This window comes from Homalodisca vitripennis, unplaced genomic scaffold (assembly GCF_021130785.1).
Source record: "Homalodisca vitripennis isolate AUS2020 unplaced genomic scaffold, UT_GWSS_2.1 ScUCBcl_315;HRSCAF=2044, whole genome shotgun sequence".
NCBI lineage: Eukaryota > Metazoa > Arthropoda > Insecta > Hemiptera > Cicadellidae > Homalodisca > Homalodisca vitripennis.
Window position 1 is genome coordinate 51,778 of NW_025776466.1, and position 20,407 is coordinate 72,184.

At 37.2% G+C, this 20,407-nt stretch overlaps 1 protein-coding gene across 1 annotated transcript; it reads left to right on the forward strand.

The window, feature by feature from the left end:
- Positions 1-12,121: 12,121 nt before the first annotated feature.
- Positions 12,122-14,828, forward strand: LOC124370607. Its single transcript, XM_046828899.1, has 2 exons — positions 12,122-12,820; positions 13,725-14,828. The coding sequence occupies exons 1-2, from the start codon at positions 12,359-12,361 to the stop codon at positions 14,607-14,609; spliced, it is 1,347 nt and encodes a 448-aa protein (XP_046684855.1). The 5' UTR covers positions 12,122-12,358; the 3' UTR covers positions 14,610-14,828.
- Positions 14,829-20,407: the final 5,579 nt, after the last annotated feature.

The following is a 20,407-nucleotide window of genomic DNA, read 5'->3' on the forward strand; positions in this document are numbered from 1 at the left end:
CTGTCACTGTCATCCGTTGACACATAGGGTGGGTCTTCGTCGTCATCAGTTGAGTCAGGAGACGGCATCCCTTTTTTTCTGTTTCTCTTCTTCTTCTTTGCCTGAGACTTGCTTGAGTCAAAGTCAACTGCCGTTTACCTTTCGTTGTCCTGTCTATAGACCCAAGTAGTGCATTTTTAAAGGGGGAAGCACTGACAACAGCTGCTGATCCAGCCCTGGAATTCGATGTTGTTGGAAGAGAACGAGACAGTACAGGATTGATGTCTGTAGGGGAAACTGTGATTGAGCTTGGCGATTTTTGTTGAGGTGTCTGTATTTCTTGGACTTCTTCTTCCATTCTAGTGTTTTGTTGGTGATGGAGGAAATCTTCATCGGTGAAAATGTTAGGATTAAATGGCAAAATCCCTGTAGCTGCAAACCCTTTTGTGGCAATTGATAATGTAGCCGACTTTTCATAGGCTTTTCCAACAAGCTCACCTATTTGAAATACCGTAATGGCTCTAAATGGATGGTTTACCAGCCAGTTCTCAATTTCCTGAGCGTAGTAAGTCTTGAAGCTCTTCATAAATGTTTTATCCAGAGGTTGCATGTGGTCTGAAGAATGAGGAGGGAGGCACACCAATGAGACGCCTTTTTCACGAGCTAGATCGATCAAGTCTAAATTGCGAGTGTGAGTTGTGTGGCCATCAAGAATCAACACCACTGGATCATCTTTAGTTGGTTTCACGTAAGAAATTAAATGTGTAAACCATTTAGTAAACAAATCTGTCTGTATCCAACCTGAAATATGACAAGCAGCAATACTGCCAGGAGGAGCTCCATCCATCAGTTCAGGCTTCATTCTCTTCCGTGGGAACACCAGCATTGGAGGAACAAAGTTTCCTGATGCTGACATACAAGCAACAATGGTTATGAGGCGACCTCTTTCGGCAGATAACAGTTTATGAACTTCTCTTTTCCCCTTTAAAGATACAACTCGCATGCTCTTGTGCTGTACACTTGTTACACCAGTCTCGTCGACGTTAAATACCCGAGTTGGTGAGAAATTAACGCGCTCTAGTTCTGGCTTGAGAATATCATAAAACTTTTTCACATTTTCAGGTGAAAATCCTTTTATTCTGCCCAAGGACAAGGGTTGTGGTTTCCGTAATGACAACTCAGGATGGCGTTTAAAAAACAGCCGTAGCCATTTCCTTCCTGCACTTTTTGTTTCCTGCGAAAAAGGGTGGGCAATATTGTTTCGTATAGCTAGTTGGAAGGCCATTCTTTTGATATCTTTTGCTGTGAGCCCATAAAAAGACCTTTCCATTTTTAGACAATACTCTACAAGCTCATCCTCCATTTCAGTCGGCAAGACAGGTTTTCGCCCCAATGGAACTAAAAGAAGCTTTTCTAGTTCGTCTTCACTTTTTTTTACGTAATCTTTTAGTGTCGATCTAGGCACCATAAATATTTTAGAGGCTTTTAGCAAACCCATTTCTTTATTTTTCACTGAAATTACTGCCTCCTTCATCTTTAATTTATCCCATGTTTTCCTATGCGCCATTTGAAAAACAAAGAACGAAATGTTTAAAAAATGTGTTCCCAATATCGCCTAGTGGGCGATAATAGGAACACTGCGGTGGGCGATATTAGGAACAACTCCTCAAACAAACATGGCGGCCACTGCAGCCAAACACGCAAAATAAAATGGATCAAAATATTACTTAAACCAAAGCTGTTTCCGAAGTTTTTGAATAGGATCAGTAACATTTTGTAATTACCTTAACTCTTAATTTTATACTAATAATAAGTCACATGGGTTTTTAACTCATCTTAGGCGAATATGTTTGAAAAATCACAACATAAAACTGAGACACGCTAACCTTGCCAAACTTTCACAGATTACTCCAGCTGACGGCTAGTTAGTAGTTCAAACGTTTATGGGTAGATCGCAGCACTAACCAGCAAGTTACTGCAGTGGGCGATATTAGGAACATGGGCGATATTTGGGCCCCCTACCTTAAGTATATGGGAAATATGAAAAACTACAATTTTTGATGTACAGATTTATTATTGGAACTAAATGTAACAGGTTTGGTTTGAAAATAAAGTAGCTACTTTTTTGTATATATATATATGAAATTAATTTCTTATGTAAAAGAAATTATTCTATGTAAAAATAAAAACTTGTTCAGTCCTTTTTAAGTGAAATTGAACTGTCATTTTACTTTTGCAAGGGTTTACACAAATCACACATAAAGTTATCGTCCTCTTCTTCTGAACCACAGCATTCTTCGTGTGCCCACCCTAGGCATCCTGAACACTGTATCCAGCCTTCGTTGCTTTTAGAATTTGAGTTAATGTCGTTGCAGTAAATACAGCCTAGATCTTCCTGAAACCCATCTTCACTAGATAAATCTTCTTGATCAATATTTCTCTTAGTTGACACCTTTGCCTTTTTGTTTTGTTTTACAAACTTGCTCTTGTTTGGTTGCCCATTTTTCTTTTTTTCTTTTAGTACCCTTTTACCTTCGAAGAGTTTTCTTTTTTTCACCATCTTTCCCTCATTCTTTTTTTTCTAATGCTAACTCTCTCTTGTATGGCAAGGAAGTTAAAATAGCAGTTTTCCCCTTTCGTGTATCGCTTCTTTTGGTATTGTTTCGGTCGTAGTGAGGTGGTGGGATGATATCTCTTGGTGAAACAATGAAAATTGGTTGTTCAGGTGACACTTGACATTGGCCAGATTTGGGCATGGGATCTAAAGTCTTTGAACAACATGGTTCATCAAAAGGTTGAACAACCTTGTCTGGTGTGGTTTGTGAAAAACTATCACTTTCAGTTAGGCCTTCTGGTGGTGCTACAGGTGGGCCTACTGCCTCTGAATCAGGAGGTAGAGGACTTACGATATTTAAAGAGCTGGCCTCTCGAGGTGTCCTGTCTGTTGTCTCTGCTGGTGTAAATAAAAAATCCGGATACACATCCCTGTCAAAAGGATAAATTCCAGTCTTTTTGAATCCGTTCACAGCGGTCTGCATGTTTGCCGCCTGAGAAAAGCATTGCCAAACAGCTTAGACACTTGGTAAATCGTCACTGGCCTACCTGGGTGCTGAGCTAGCCATTTTCGGACTTCCTGTTGGTAAAATGTACATTTTTAGCTCGGGCATAGTTTATAAGCTCAATACTCTTAGTGTGAGTTGAGTGACCATCAAGTATCAACAGAACTGGTTTTTCGTGGGATGGGTTGGAGAACTCAACAAACTTTTCCATCCAAAATAAAAATATTTCAGTTTGCATCCAGCCACTTTCGTGGTACTGAGCCATGGATCCTGAAGGTGCGTCATCCATTAGCAGTGGATGTTCCCTTTTTCGTGGAAAAATAAACAAAGGGGGCATAAAATTCCCTGCCGCACTCATGTAAATTTCAACTGTCACCAAGGTTCCTCGGTCAGCTGAGGCTATGCAGCCTACTTGTTTTTTTACCTTTTAGGGCCAATACTTTTGAAGGCTTGTTGGGTACTGTCGTTACACCAGTTTCATCTACATTATATATAGAACTGGGAGAAAATTTGTACTGTTTGTTTAGGCCCTCCAACAAGTCAAAGAATGCTGAAACTGATTGTCTATTAAAACCCATTGCTCTTGCAATGGAGGTTTTCTCGGGATCTCTCAGAGAAACCCTCTCCTTGTGCCTCGCTAAAAACCCATACAGCCAGTCTTTACCTGCCAGTTTTGTCTCATTAGAAAATTTATGTTTAATTTTATTTTGCACAGCAAGCTTATAAGCTAATCTACGGACATCAGTCAATGTAAGGCCGAAAAGCCTCTTTTCTAGGAGCAAAATATGTTCAACTAGTAAGTTTTCCTGTTTCTCAGTGAAAACTGTTTTGTAGTGTCCTAATCCACCTTTAGCAGATGCCTCAGTAGCTGATAACTGATTTTGTTTTGCCTTTTTTACTCTATCTTCTAAAGTAGACTGAGGGACTTGAAATAACTTGGAGGCCTTAAGATATCCCATATTGCCTAAAATTACCTCTTTTATGGCTGATTCCATACTATTCTGATCCCATGACTGCCGTTGGGTCTTCCCAAGGCCACACTAGAAATCCCAGGCCTCGCTGCTGCCCTGCCCGCTGGCTGCGTGACGTCACGGTAAGGGGCGGGCTCCGGCTCAACCATCTCGGCGTTTCGCACCCTCATACTTTTACTTACTTTCACTTGTCATTGACACCAGTCAATTGTGACCGTTTGTTGACTACAGGACACATCTGTTGGGGATACTGTGTGTGTGTGTGTGTGTGTGTGTGTGTGTGTTTTGGGGGATTTTGTCGGAGCCTTGTTTAAATATGCCAAGTAAATGTTGCGTTCCAGAGTGTAAAAGCAATTATGTTAAGCCATTTGTTAATGTTTTTTTCATTTCCGAAAGATCCTGAGACATTCCGTACGTGGCTAAGAGCGATTCACAGAGATAGTTATGAGGTTTCGTCCAACTCCCGCGTGTGCATTAAAACATTTTGACGAGCGATATATAATAAAGGAAGACATTGTAACTCGACCTGACGGCACCATTTTAACAGTTAAGCGGGATAGGCTAAAGCTAAGGAACGATGCGGTTCCAAACAATTTTTGAAAACTTGCCTAACTACATTTGGAAAGGATCTGCCGGCTGAGAGGAAGGATCCAGAAGAAAGAAGAAGGGAAGCAGAAGAGCGACACCAAAAACAAATCCAAGAGGAAGAACGGCGGGACACAATTGACTCATTCAGCTGTCTCACAAATAATTACAGTAAGATGTGTAACTTAGAACTTAACAATGTATATTCTCAACAGGACAACAACCAACTATTTTTATTTTTAGTTTCCATTAAAGACAATATTTACCCTACAGTTACATTGTCCTTAAACATTAAAGACGACTTGTCCTTTTATTTAGTTAAAAATAATAACTTGATCAAGAATAGTAGTTATTTGCGAACGTTTTCACAGAACTTAAAAATTGACAGTTGGTCCAAGCTAAGAAATATAATTAAAAAGCTATCCTCTGAAGTAATAGACATACCAAAATCAGACAAAGTAGAATGTATAAGCAGTTTGTTGGATGGGATGTTAGAAGAAACAACAGACACTAATGTTGCAGAAAAGTTAACTTTCTTTAATGAACAAATTAAATTAACAGCTTCAGTTAAAATTTCATATTGTAACGTCTTCCTTAATTTGGTTTGCAACGTTATTCTTTTGTTTTCCAGCTGGCATACAAAAAGATTAGAGATGCCAAAGTTTTGACTATGCCCCATCCACGATGCTTGCAATCTTTTACCTCAAACTTAGGAACTGGTAGCTCTGGAATAGATACTACTCATATTAGATATCTAAAAAAAAATTATCCTGTATGAAAGAAAATGAAAATGTATGTAGCTTACTTATTGATGAAATTTATGTAAAACCAGAAATGAGCTATACAGATGGTAAATTGGAAGGACTAGCTCATAATCAAAACCAAAACTCTATTGGATTAGCAACAACCATTCAGTCATTTATGATAAGCTCACTACTTTCACACAATAAAGATGTTGTAGGGTTATTTCCCTGTAGACATTTAACCAGTGATTATTTGTATAGTCTAATTTTTACAAGTAATTGAAAATGTTAACTGATGTTGGGTATATAGTGTTAACAATTATTTCCGACAACAATGGTGTTAACAGAACTATGTTTACAAAGCTTTGTGGTGGAACACTTAAGAGTAGTTTTTTCAAATCCTTATAACAAACAACAGGAAATTGTTGTTATGTTTGACACTGTTCACCTTTTTAAATGTATAAGAAACAACTGGCTGAACCAATCAGACAGTAATCAATCATTTATCTTCCCTGACTTTTATGATAGTAAAATACTCATTTTTGCAAGTGTTTCACATCTAAAAAATTATTCAAAAATTAAAAGAACGTAATGTTGTTGTTAAAACAGCCCCCCATCATTAACAAAAAAAAGTTTTATTTCCAACTAATATTGAGAGACAAAACGTAGATTTATGTGTGAAACTGTTTGATGTTAAGAACATAGCTGCTCTAAAGCACCATGCTACTCAAAATAACAATAATGCATTTTTTGGCACAACAATGTTTTTAGATATAATTCTTACGTGGTGGAAGATTGTTAACGTAAAGAACCCCTTCAAAGGTGTGAGGTTTAATGATAAGTTTTGTAATCCAGTGACGGATGAAAGCGTGTTATATTTAATGAAGTTTGTTGAGTGGTTAGAAGCATGGGGCAGCTTGCCAGTTCAAGGGGAGGAAACGGGTAATAGAAGGAAACGAAATGGCAAACTCACTTTGGACACTCAAACTGCCTTGGTTCACAGTGTAAAGACTATAATAGTTGTAATTAAGTACTTATTAAATAGTTTTAAGTATAAATATGTACTAATAGGTAAATTTCAAACAGATTAACTTAGAAGCGAGGTTTGGGCAGTACAGACAAATGTGTTGGAGGATGCTACAATATTTCTGTTGTACAAGTTTTTGAGGCAGAAAAAAAATTGAAAGCTGTCAGCCTAGTAAAGGTTTGTATCAGCTTCTAATAAGATATTTGAGATCAAAGATTTATTTTTTACTAACCAAGACCTTGTTGAAGAAAGTGATAGTTTTGATTTTAATGATATTGATTTTGAAGATGTAATTAAAGCATTAAATGATGTTGCCATCTCAGAGAATGACTTAGTAGCCTTAGTTTACATAGGTGGGTACATATGTTTCCAAAATGCTAAAATCGAATACTTGTAAACAATGTGAAAAATGCTTTGTAGAATACAAAGAGCTAGTCTCTAGCAACAATGTGTACAGTTCTTATCTACAGGTCATTGACAGGGGAAGTTTGAAGTACCCATCTAGTTTAGTTGTAAATATTTTAACTGATTGTCTTAAACTCTTTAAACTTGTTGTAAGCGACAGGTATGAAAAAATGTTTCTAATGTTAAAACAACAGAGAAAAGTTTTGAACAATTTAATGTTAGATTACCTTAGCGACTCATACATTTATCATGTAAAACTTGTTCTGTTAGTTCTTTGATTTATGTAAAAAAGTGCATAAATATCTTTACTAATATTCTTTTAAATAACTATAGCAAACAAACAAGGAAAAAAAAAATTGTAGAAAAGGAGCGTGGCAAATGTAAAAAAAGAAAGATTAATAAGTTAAGCCAATAAAATAGTAACTTTTATAATAAGAATAACTTTTGTATTGCTTATTTCATTTACTTAATAATTCCAAATGCATTAAATATCTATGTACTATGATGAAGTATTTGTGCTATAGGGATACTCCTAAGATAGGATAACTACCTTCACCGGTTATGCTGAAAATATTGATAAGTTTCACGGTGAGTCCTGGCGGCCAATGCTATTCTTACGAGACGAGCGCTGCTCGCCCGCCCTTTACTGTGACGTCACAACATGAGCAGCGCGGCCTGGGATTCTAGTGTGGCCTTGGTCTTCCTGATGTATGTTCTAGGCAGGTAAAATTATATTAAAAACAAAATATGTAATTGCAATTTAATTGTTAACTAATTTATTTATTTTGGTAATGTAACAGCTGTTTAGTTCTGATCTAAATACAGATGTTTGTTTGTTTCAGATGTTGCTCTTTAATAGAAATAATTGACATGTAGGCTAAAATCAGTTTTATATAAATACAATTTTATAACATTTAGCTGTTAGTGCGCAATGCTTAAAACGTGGGGTAAAACCGGGTACCACCCGGTCCTGCCCCATCCGTCACACCCGGTTTTACCCCACATGTCGATTAAGAGAAAAACGTAACTTAGCTTCGCTAAATCAAACAGATTTGGAACGACTTTATGTCTATGTTTACTTCAATAAACAAGCTACACATTAATGTACTTACTTTTAATAATTATCAAGTAGTAGGTCAGCAGTATGCAATCCAATTTCACCAAAAGTTGAATCGGCAAAGTACTAAAATGCAAAATCACACACAGCAACTGTATAAAACGTCAAAGAAACATGGCGAGGCGTCCTCTCCTTCTCCTTCCACTACGGATCTTAGTTCTGGCATTAGGCGATACGTAGCAGCACTGGCTAGGCCAAACGTGAGGTACCCGGTTTGGACCCTATCACCCGGTTTTACCCCACTCTCCCCTACCTGTCTCCACTAATTTAAATTACTGTCCAACGCTAAGACATAAAAAAATATTTTTCTTTTTAAATTTCTCAATGCTAATTTTTGTTTCATATTCCTTGGTATTACCTTTATAAGAAAAAATAATAAACATGTAATATTACATATTTTTGAGAATCTTATACGCACGAAAACATTTGAAATTTTGATTAAACTGCATTGCAGGATAATGTACATAGGAACACTATTTGACAGATTACATTAAATTTATACAGGTTATTTATAATGAGTAAATTGTAACTGCAGTTTCTGTATAATTAGTACATAAAAATAAATAAGTTCAGCATAAGATTTGGAAATGTAATAATATGAAATTCAACACAAACTTATTTATACGATAGCCTACAAGGGAAAGGAAACTGGACTTGTATGGTGAAACTGGTATAAAATACAAAACAAATAATTAAAAAAAAAATTACACATAATGTACCAAAAATGCGCTCATTCGTCAAAACTTGGATCATCTGGATTAGCCATTATAACAAAAAAAATTATACTAAATGTTAGTAAAAACAAACTAAAACACTATTCTAATAACAACGGACTGATTCAAAACACTTTGTTTAACAATATAACCAACATACGACCAACACACACGTAGTTAAACAGCTGAATGAAACGAACGCGTCTGTAGGCGTATGCCGCGTCACAGGCCATACAAAAAATGGCAGCGATTGCTTTCAACCTGAGTAGATACCGTTACAACGTCCACCAACGATGACAAAGCGTTTTGTCTAGTCCCGACAGTCGAAAGGAACATCGACCTGCTCTCTTACGGAAATTTTAACAACTAACTCTTCGCCAATTCAACAGTCAAGCTTTTGCGTTTGTAGTCATTATCCGCGATTAACGCGTTTTCTACCGAGCGTCACGTATGTGTGACGCATGGGTGTTTCCAGTGGACCAAATACGAAACGTGTAGTTTCACTACAGACCAGTGCAAAAGTAAACTATCTTAACCTCAGACTGAAACCTTTTTTGTTAAAACTCATTTATATTTCAAATTTATGTCAGTTAAAAATTGCTTAATTTACTATAATAACTATTTTTTTAGTTCTAAGGGGGTTTTTTCACGTCACGCATGTGTGACGTCGGGCCACAGCGTTGTGTTAAGGGGACAGGGACGTCCCTATCTCGCCCATGTTAATTTGGTAATATTTAGGTACATAAAAAAAACTAAAAGTGCTATGACTTTGAAACTTTTTGTTGTATAAATACACATTGTTCTAAGTAATTTGATGAAGTATTATTTTAATTTTTCAAAAAATAAAATAAATAAAATTTTTTTAAATGTTAATATTTTTTACATATTTTTAGTTTGATTAAATTTAATAAAAAAAATACCAAACAAGATATTGGAGTTTTACTTCATCATTTTGTTGCCTGAAGTATTCTTAACAAGCTGTAAAAAATTTAGATGAATCCATTTATATTTGGCTGAGAAAAGTGTACCTAACTCCTATAAAAATAGGTTTTCGGAAAACGAACAAAACGTCACGACTATACCTTATAATATGTTAAATGACAATGTAGACTTACATTAAAATGCTCCAGGGGCATAGGATGGGATATCTGCTTCTTCATCATCTTCTAGCTTCCTTTTATTATTTCTTCTATTTTGCCTTGCCATTTTTTCAATGTTCTTAACCGCACGGTCCGCGTCATATATTCTTGCCAAATCTTCATTTTTCAGTCCCACTACTGTATTTAACCCAGCCTTCCCACATAACTGTTCTAGTACTTGTACTTTAGCTAGACTTCCTTCATTAAAACATATAACAGCATCTAGAACTCCAAGTTTCAGTGTATTTATCCCAACAAAAGCATTTTTAGGAATTCGGGTCCAAACGACATTATTGAACGATTCCGTTTGATTTTGTGTCTGCCCATGAAGACATTTCTTGAGTAAATCTAAGTTACCTAAGTCTTTGTAAATGGGTTTGATGACTTCCATCACAGCTTGAGGTATTGAATTTTCATGGGATGGTATGGGCAGTTTCTGTGCTTCAGCCCGATTTTGCTTGCACCACGAATTAATGCCTTTTGGGCATAGGCCATGTGCAGAATGTTCATCTGATGAAATTTTATGGTAAAATGTGGCCCATACAGCTTTCTGCATATTTCTAAGATCATTTACATTAGCTCTAATGGCATTACCATAGTAAGTTTTAAGCTGATCTATAATGCTTTCAGTAGGTCTGCTTTTACCTGATAACGGTTTTTCATCAGAACAAAGTTTCCCTTTATATGTCTTCTTTAGGCTTCGAAGCCTCGTGCCCATCCTCTTCTGCACGTGCCCTACACATTCTAATTTGCTTATTTCTGTATCAGGGCCATAAGGTTTACTTGCAACAACTGACTGGAAAGCTTTGCTGTCCCCATCTCCCAAATAACGCACATATCTTACCGGCTTTTGACGAGTAGTAGATCGGAAAAACAAGGTTTTTGCTCCATCGACTTCCATAGCTCCACTGGATCCTGAGTAGTTGGCTTTACAACCTTCATGGGACATCAATTTCTTTCTTTTACAAATGAAACAATATTTAGTAAGGCATTGAACATCTAAAATTTCCCTGTATGGATACTGCTAGCTGTCAACACACCATTCAGTGAAGAATACCCCCGCTTTTGCTAAGTTCCGTCGAACATTGAACCGATGTCACTATTACCATCATTACAAACAATTGTGTCTCTTACTGCATTCATCATTGACTCATTGGCTACTTTTTGTACACATTCCAAAATTGTTTCAGTGTAGCGATGAAATTTTTTAGGTGGCGGAGGCATGTCCATGATGGATGTGAATACATTGGCAGACTTTTGTCCCTTGCCAATACTCCTAAATGCATAAATTAACCTCAAATTATGCTCATAATATCCCTTATTAGTTTTAGGAGATGTCATAAATGATGTTTGAAAATTGCATATATTACATTTCATATCTAAACTACAAACTATTCCTTTTCTCTTGTCTGGGACTTCACAAATAACCAAAGAGTTATCTGCGGAATAGGATTTGCATTTTACTTGCGATAAAAGCTGACTTTGCAAAATAGAAATATCAATCATAACATTACCTTCAGTCATATTATCCACAACATAGTCATGTTTCTCACCACACATTTTAACATATTTTAGCTTTTTACTAGAACTTGGAGTAGTGATCTTACGCCTAGGACTCACCCTAACATCTTCTGGCGTAGGCCTATTTGTTTGATCTTGTACATAATTTTTAGCTTTCTGGTATGAGTATTACCGTGAAACTTCCTTTTATTAAACTTTTTTATCCTAGGCATTGTACTTTAGTATTATCTATACACAAAATAAACAACAACACAAAACAAACTTCACAGTCACTAACCAAACTTAGTGTCAGAACGAAAGGAATAGCCAAAATAATAAACAATCTACAATGAAACACAGCTGACTTCTGCTAGGAAACAAAACCATAGAAACCTAAAGTAACTAGATCATAGATGTTCAAAAAATAATAGGTTATAAAACATCACATATATATATATATATATATATATATATATATATATATATACCCGATACAAAACTTGTTTTACTGGATCGTTGACTACATTAGTTGATAATAGTTCGACGAAAAATTAGTGTAACGTTTCATTTATTATTTTTTTAAATTATATGTATATATATATATATTTAAATAAAGTTAATATGCTTGTGTGTGGTATCAAAATGTTCAGAATTAAACGGAGTATTTTACTAAATAAAAATGTGAACAAGTGAAAAAAATAATATTTTTGACGTGCCTGTCCCCTCTGCTGCAGAGCGACCGCCACATATGTGTGACTGTCGAGAAAAATGTGTATTTAGAAAATCTATTACACATTTATATTGCCATCTTTATTTTATTTTTGTTGTTTGAATAAAAACGATATTGTACAAAAAAACTTGTGTTTATTTTACAAACTACATATATAGGCTAAACGAGATAAATAAAAAAGAACAAGTTTTTAGTTCTTGATTACTCCTTATGCCAATCTCCAAAACATGGGGTTGCGCAAAGTCCAATTTTGTTGTCACTGTTAGGCCGGCCACACACGTAACGGTATACATGACAGGTAAACCTGCGCAGGTTTACCTGTCATGTATACCTGTGCAAACTAGAGTCCACACACGTAACGGTATACCGTACGTTTAGCTCAGTTGAGAGATGGCGAGCCAACAAGATGAAGATTATATGATAGCTTTAGTCGGATTGTGGGTGGTTTTAAACAGTAAGAAGAAGAAGAAGTTTAAACGTAAAATGTGGAGTAAAAAGTGGCTTACTAAAAGAAATGAATACACTCGTACAAGATTATTGAAAGACTTGGGTGGTGAGCCTTCAGACTTCCGTAATTATTTGCGGATGGATGAAGACGCCTATGAACAGCTGTTGTTACTCGTGACTCCATTAATTGAAAAGAAAGACACGGTTATGAGGAAATCGATTTCTCCCCATGAGAGGTTAACTACGACTTTGAGGTTCCTTGCAACGGGCCGATCGTACGAGTGTCTCAAGTATTCTACGTTGATATCACCACAAGCTCTAGGCAAAATAATTCCAGAGACGTGTGAAGCCATCTATAAAGTGCTGAAAAACGTCTATTTACAGGTACGTCAAGCCATATTGCACAGAATATTCTATTGATGTTCTAAATGTCAAGGTAGGTTAAAATTGAAATATACACATGCTATTAAACATTTCTACTTTATTCCATAGCAACGTTACAGTTTTTAAAGGGAATGTTTAACTGAGTACAGAGACATGATATTTGATAGTGGGTAGATCATAAAAAAGAACTGTTTGGTAAAACAAAAATGTTTATTAGTGACATTGAATATAAATAAAGAAACAAAACAGACTATTGATTTTTGTCATAATTAGCAAAGTAATCTGCCATTGATTGATGAGGTGGAATAACGTCATTGCTAACAAATTCAGCTGTTGAAGTTTGTTGTGGATATTGGCCATAAGATACAGCTGCTACAGGACTCGTTGTGCTACTACTTGACCCAGGGGTGTTGGTCAAAGATTCGTAGTTGTACGAGCCAGTATTAGGTACGTCAAACGTACTCATTTCAGCCTCAAAAAGGAGGTCGTTGATTCTTTTTTCTACGATCAAAGCCTGGCGTTTCTCTAATACCCTAATTCGCATTGCAATGGATTTGCCCATTATATCATATCTGTCGTCTTGGCGTGATGGTTTCTGAAAGTGGTCTCTGACTGAGAATAAGACGCCAGTTGTCAAGTCTTCAACTTTATTTTTTTGGCCAAATTAGGTCGGGAATAAGGAGGTAGGATTACCGCACGTGTATCTGAGTTGGGTCTTGGGACCACAGGCGAAGTGACCTCGCTATTGATTGATGTTTCTCTGCTCGGTGTTGTAGCTGCTTCACCAACGTCCTCCTGAAAAAAAAAAAAATATTTATGTACTAGGTGTACCCATCCAATTTTTACACAACAAAATACTGTTTTTTACATTGGTTTGGAAATTGTCGATTTAATGGTTTATCCTTGATTTTGAAACACATAATTTAAACATTGTTTACTCACGTTGAGAACAGTTGTTATGAATTTAATTTTGTTCCAGTTTCCTAACACCACTGAGAAATGGAAAGTGATTGCTGAACAGTTTGAAGAGAAATGGAATTTTCCCCACTGCCTCGGTGCCATGGACGGCAAACATATAGACATAGTTCCTCCAGCGGATTCCGGATCATATTATTACAACTATAAAGGCAGACACAGTATGGTACTTTTTGCAATAGTGGATGCTAAATATCGGTTCCTTTTAGTGGATTTTGGGACCAATGGGCGTGTTTCTGACGGAGGTGTTCTTCAAAATACTATGTTTTATGAAAAGTTACAGAGTGATGAACTTAAGATCCCAAAACCATGCAATGTTACTGAACATTTCAAAGAGGTGCCTTACGTGTTTGTGGCAGATGACGCATTTCCCCTGTCAATTAACATGATGAAACTTTTCAGACAAGCACAACTAGATTCAGCTGTAAAAGAAATCTACAACTACCGAGTTTCAAGGGCAAGGCACGTTGTCGAGAATGGGTTTGGAATACTAGCCTCCAGATTTCGCATATTCCATACTCAAATCAATTTGGAGCCAGAGAACATAGTAAAGGTAGTAATGGCAACATGTGCATTGCATAATTTCTTGATGCAAACACATCCTACCATTTACGCTCCACCAAACAGTACGTATCAAGAGAATGACGATGACGCTACTACTAATGCTGGGTTAGATACCAATGAATCGAATATGATTGCATTACAACGAGCGAGCTTAGGGAATGTAAATGTGGCCGCCAAAAATCTCAGAGAGGAGTTTGCTACCTACTTCGTCAATGAAGGCAAACTTTCATGGCAAGACCAACGTGTTCTTCGAAACAAAAATTCAAGTTAAAGACTAAGTGAATTATTATGAAGTGAATATATATTTTTAGCTTAGTTGAGTCAATGACATTCACCAATCCATGCACAAACAATACATTAATACATATCAATTTTGTCATAAAACTTGTTTTGTTTTATTCTACCATTCAACATTTAATCAACATCTAATTTAACATTTAACTTGTAAATTAAAGTGTAGTTCAAATAAATTGTTTAACTAGGTAATTGATCTGTCTGGTACTTACTTCCTCAATCTCGCTCCCATCTTCTTCCTCTAAATTCGACATAGATGCACTGGGAATGTCTTGATCACCAAGAAAAGCGAACAAATTTAAGTACCACAATTTAGATACGTACACATTGTCGGCTGATGCACCAGACTTCATTGACATGTCCCGTTTTTTTTTCTCTTTACGCACATTGCTTCGTAAACTATTAATCTTTCTAATCACAGATTTCTTTGTTGCATCGGGTTCCAGTTCTTTCAACTTGAGCACAAGTTTCGCATAAGCTGCATCTCTCTTTTCGCGATCGTGATACTCTTTACTTTTTACCCGCCACAGGCACGGCTCGAGTTTATACATATCGATAAACTCTTCAATTACTTGGTTGCGTTTACGACTCGACATCACTAGCACCAGTAGCCACAAGATAGTCCGCTAACTACAAAACACAAAGACAAAAGACACTCTCTTCACAGGAAGAAGCCTGAACTAAACAAAACTACTGCGCAGGCGACCGGACGTACTCACACACACGCTCAGGTCTAGGGTATAACTGACGACTGCGCAGGTAAAAGATACCAAATCTCCGTTCCTGTCAGGTGACCTGCGCAGGTCGCTTCGCCTGTGCACTTTCGCCTGCAGCGACTGGCACACACGCTCCGGTTTGCCTGCTCAGGTGACCTGTACAAGTTTACCTGTCATGTATACCGTTACGTGTGTGGCCGGCCTTATCTGTGCAAACTTTACAATAGTAAATCGTTGCTTTCCTCTTCTTCTGAGTCTTGAAGCACTGACGACACCTTACTCTTCGGTCCCCCTTCACGAGTCTGTGCTGTTCATTAGGCCTAGGTGGAACAAGGCGTTGTAGCGTTGGCTGTACTTGAAGGAAGTGTGCTATGATTGTGTCTCTTAAATCCAAATAGGTTATCTTACTTCCCCGGTTCTTGCATAGAATGTACTTGCTATTGCATAGAGATGCATCAAGGAGGTGGAAAAATGATTTGCTATATACCAACGAAGTGACTTCCTTGGAGTACTATAATATGAAATCATTTGATCACAGCGATCAATGCCACTCATGTTCTTGTTATATGCAAGTACCATTGAGGGTTTGGTTATGGTTTCACCTCTTTTGTTAATTACCTCTTCTGTTCCGGGTCCATGGATTGTGGAAATTGTCAAAACATTGCGTTTGTCCTTCCATTTCATAACGGTTACACTTCCTTTTTGGCGACTTATACATTCACCCTTCTTCGGTTTTACCGTGATGACCTGCTGTGGATTTCCTTCTCGATTTGTTTGTAAAGTCCCACAAACATTGGTTTTGCACTGCATCAAGTGCTCTGCAAGGTCCACGCTGTTGTAAAAGTTGTCTAGTAACAATGCATGGCCCTTACCTATGTAATCCTGCATCAAGCGAGTAACAACTTCAAAGGAATGTCCTTTTACGGGATCTAATATCGTACCTTTGCCTGTGTATACGAGAATATTTAAAATACGAGTATATTCATCTGCAGTGCAAAGCTCATAAAGCTTAATGCCATATTTGTGGCACTTGTTTTTTTATATACGAGGTCCAATCAAAAAATATCCTACCTTTTGTTGCAACGTAAAACTGAAGTTACCTGAAAAAAGCTGGCGGTAATTTTCTTCAAAATAAGCACCCTGAGAAGCAACACAACGATTCCAGCGACGTTTCCACTTCTGGAAGCAGTCTTGAAAATCACTTTTCGGCATCGCCATGAGATCAGCCGTCGTTTTTTTCATAATTGCTTCTCGACTTTCAAATCTGGTGCCTTTCAATGGTTTTTTGAGGTGGGGGAAGAGCCAAAAATCGCATGGAGCCATATCCGGAGAGTACGGAGGCTGAGGAACTTGCGGAGTGCCGTGTTTCGCCAAAAAAGTTTGAATGAGCTGGCGCATTGTCGTGGTGTAGCCGCCAATTTTGAGACGCCCACAAGTCAGGTCTTTTGCGGCGAATCGCATCTCGGAGACGACGTTGGACACTTAAATAGTACTGTGCATTCACAGTTTGACCCTCAGGGGCATATTCATGGTGCACAACTCCACGGTGGTCGAAAAAAACAGTAAGCATCACTTTGACATTGCTTCGAACTTGCCTTGCTTTTTTTGGCCGCGGATCCTGGGGAGACTGCCATTGTGATAACTGAAATTTGGTCTCAGGGTCATATCCATAGACCCAACTTTCGTCTCCAGTTATTATCGATGTCAAAAAGTCCGCATCATCCTCACAACATTGCAGCATGTCCTCGGCAACATCCAATCGCCGTTGCTTCTGCTCGTCTGTCAGCAATTTTGGCACAAATTTTGCGGCTACCCGGCGCAATCCCAAGTCATCCGTTAAAATTGCTTCAGCTGATCCGAAACTGACATCTAACTCAGTACGTACTTCCTCCACAGTCATTCGACGATTTTCACAGATCAAAACTTTTGCTTTCTCGATGATTTCCGGAGTTCGACTTGTTTTTGGTCGGCCCGAACGCGCGTCACTTTCTGCCGAGGTTCGACCACTTTTGAAACGGTTATACCACTCTTTAATCTGCGTAACACTCATTGCCTCATTTTCGAATGCTAGCTGAATTTTCCGAATGGTCTCACTTTGTTTTTCTCCGAGTTTCACGCAAAATTTAATGCAATAACGTTGTTTCACTTTTTCCGTCATCTTCACAGTTAGAGAAAACCGATACGCGCACTTGACTTATCAGTACATACTGACCCGTCTCCGGCGAACCAGTCGGGGGATCAAGATAAGACTTTGTACCTTTCCTTATCATAGTAGGAACTATTGTCGCAACAAATCTTATCTCATTATTGGCAGCAGAAGCCGCGATACACGACGAGGTCGGATACTTTTTGATTGGACCTCGTATTGTCTAAAAGACCATCTTCCCCGCCACAACACCATGGCCTCATCAAGTGACAGATTCTTCCCAGGACTGTAGGATCTTGTGAAAGTCGTCAAAAGATGCTGCAGTACATTTTTTATTTTATGCAGTTTGTCATCTGCAGAATCAACGTTAGGGTTATGAAACATAAACATCTAAGTATCCCCTCAAACCTATTTCTGGACATGGTTTTACCAAAGATGGAGTGGTCATAAAGCTCACAAGTTGACCAGCAGTGCTTCATGGAAGGAAAGTGCAAGTTTCCCATCAGTATGGAGAGGCCTAAAAATTTCTTGAATTCCTCTAAATTTACAGGCTTCCACCACCGCATGTTTGAATGCTTGGTAGTAGGAGTTCCCTGAACAAATAAGGCACGAGTATTTATCCAAGCTACAATTTTCTTTAACAGATCTTCATCAAATATATTTAAAAAGATTTCGACAGGATCTGTCGATTGCATGTGTATCTGTTCTTGCCCAGTAAAATTGTGGTCCTGAGGTTCATTCTTTGTATCAGTCCAAACACCTTGTTTACCCTGATAATCATCATGGATGTTTGAAACAACAAACAACACGTTTGGATCATTGGAAATGTTTTCATGATTCATTACATCATCGTGTACTTCTTCGAATTGAACCTCTATGTCATCTGCTAAAGGGCTATTTGGGTTTAGGCCCAAGTCAAAGTACATATTTATTGGTTCAAAATGCTCACCCTCATCACTAGATGAACTTTGGAATGTCTGAGTCATGAACATACTCCGTCAGAACTAAATAATTCATCACTGTCATCTTCGCCCCTCTCACGATCGATTTCGCTCACAGACATAAAAGGTCTCTTCCTTTCACCCATCACACGATAAAACAAAGCAGTTTAGTTTTAACTACAAAAGCACATATATATTTTCCACTGTTAAAGGTTAGACAGCTCACGAGGATAGGAAATATTACACAGAAAACCAGGTTTGCCAATACGATTATCAGGTTTGTTAAACGATTCCCGCATAACAACAATAAAAATCCCACACTCAGACCATGCGACCGGTATATGTGACGGACATTCCCACTGACCGACATGCAATAATATAGTTGGAAAAGTAGACCGACTGGCAAACAAAAAAACATTTATTAATACAATACATGTGTCACAAATACGTGACGTCGGTCTATTTTAAAAGACCAATTTTGGAGTCGGTAGCGAACGTGTTAAAGCATCGGTAGTTCCGCGTGTATAGGCGTTAGCCGCTTTGGAAGGGTTAATACAAAATATGCGTAAAAATATAATGTATTGTATTTTAATGACGTGGTCACAATACGTGTGGTGTAGGTTCATATCGTCCTGTTTGAAGAGTATTATAAAATTTGCATTGTCTAACGAGCTGTTTAGGTGTGTGACTGTAGGTTTGACCGAGATAGAATGTGTTTTGCTATATGATATGCATAAAATGCGCGAGCGAAAGTGCCTGGTTCTGCAAGGGTCTGGTTAAAAATTCATAACAAATTTATTTATTGGTATAATGTCTTGGGTTTTTGTTTTTTTTTTAGATAAATATATTTTCTTTATACATACAATACATTGATCACTTATTTAACGTTTTTATACAAATAAAAAAAAACATTAACAAAAACTTTATGAGCAAAAACATTTCGTTTTTTATTTTGAAACAACTTAGTATTATTGAAATATTTTATTTTTTCACTTTTAGTTATTCTATCTTATACTCCATTTAATTCTTTACAAAAAGACATATAAACATTTTTTATACTTATAAATAAAGTTTGGAAAATAGATATGAAAATATGAATCACTACAAAACTAGAAATTTTCTAACTTAACCTAACACTCTTGTGTATTATCTACACTAATAATGCTTAAATCTAATGCCTGCAATACTAGGTCTTCATTGTCAGCAATATTTTTACAACTCATTGTTTATAAATATCACTGAACAAACATAAAAACTATACAAACGTATTTAGTAAAGTACTAGATGCTTACGATCGCCGTAACTCACGGCCGTCATTGTTCTACTTACACACCGACTAGAACAACATACACAAACGAAATAATTTGAAGATACTAACACTAAAAACTCATTTACACTTAAAAAATTTCAATATCATTTGTGAAATAAACAGCAGTGCAAATAAAACACGTGACGGCTCGTCCGCGTAGCGGCCGATTCTAAACGCGACTGACGCGCTCACTTTACAACCGCAGTAAAAATCGGAATCTAACCAAAATGCAACAAAACCTACATCAAAAGTTACGTTGAAGCCTTTGGAATGCGTATGTATAGTCATTGAGCCAATTTAGATAAATACTATATAAAATATAAGCGTTACTGCAGAAGTCGCTAACAGCGATTCTGGCATTTCTTGCATATAATGCGGGATCGCTGACAGCGATACTCCGGCACTCAAAGGGTTAATGACCTGTGAGTTATCGTATATAATATAAATATCATATTTCTTTTGGCATCGTTTATGCCAGTAGTTGACACTTTGGTTGGTACAGAGACTTTGAAAATACGTACACATTCTCAAATCTTAAAAAGAAACGTAGCTTGATGCCAATAATATGTTCTATGTCTAACTTCGAACCTTTCTTGGTCTGGAAAAGGACTAATATTACAAAGTACAAGCAGTGGTGTTCTAGTCATAATTCTATGTGATTTA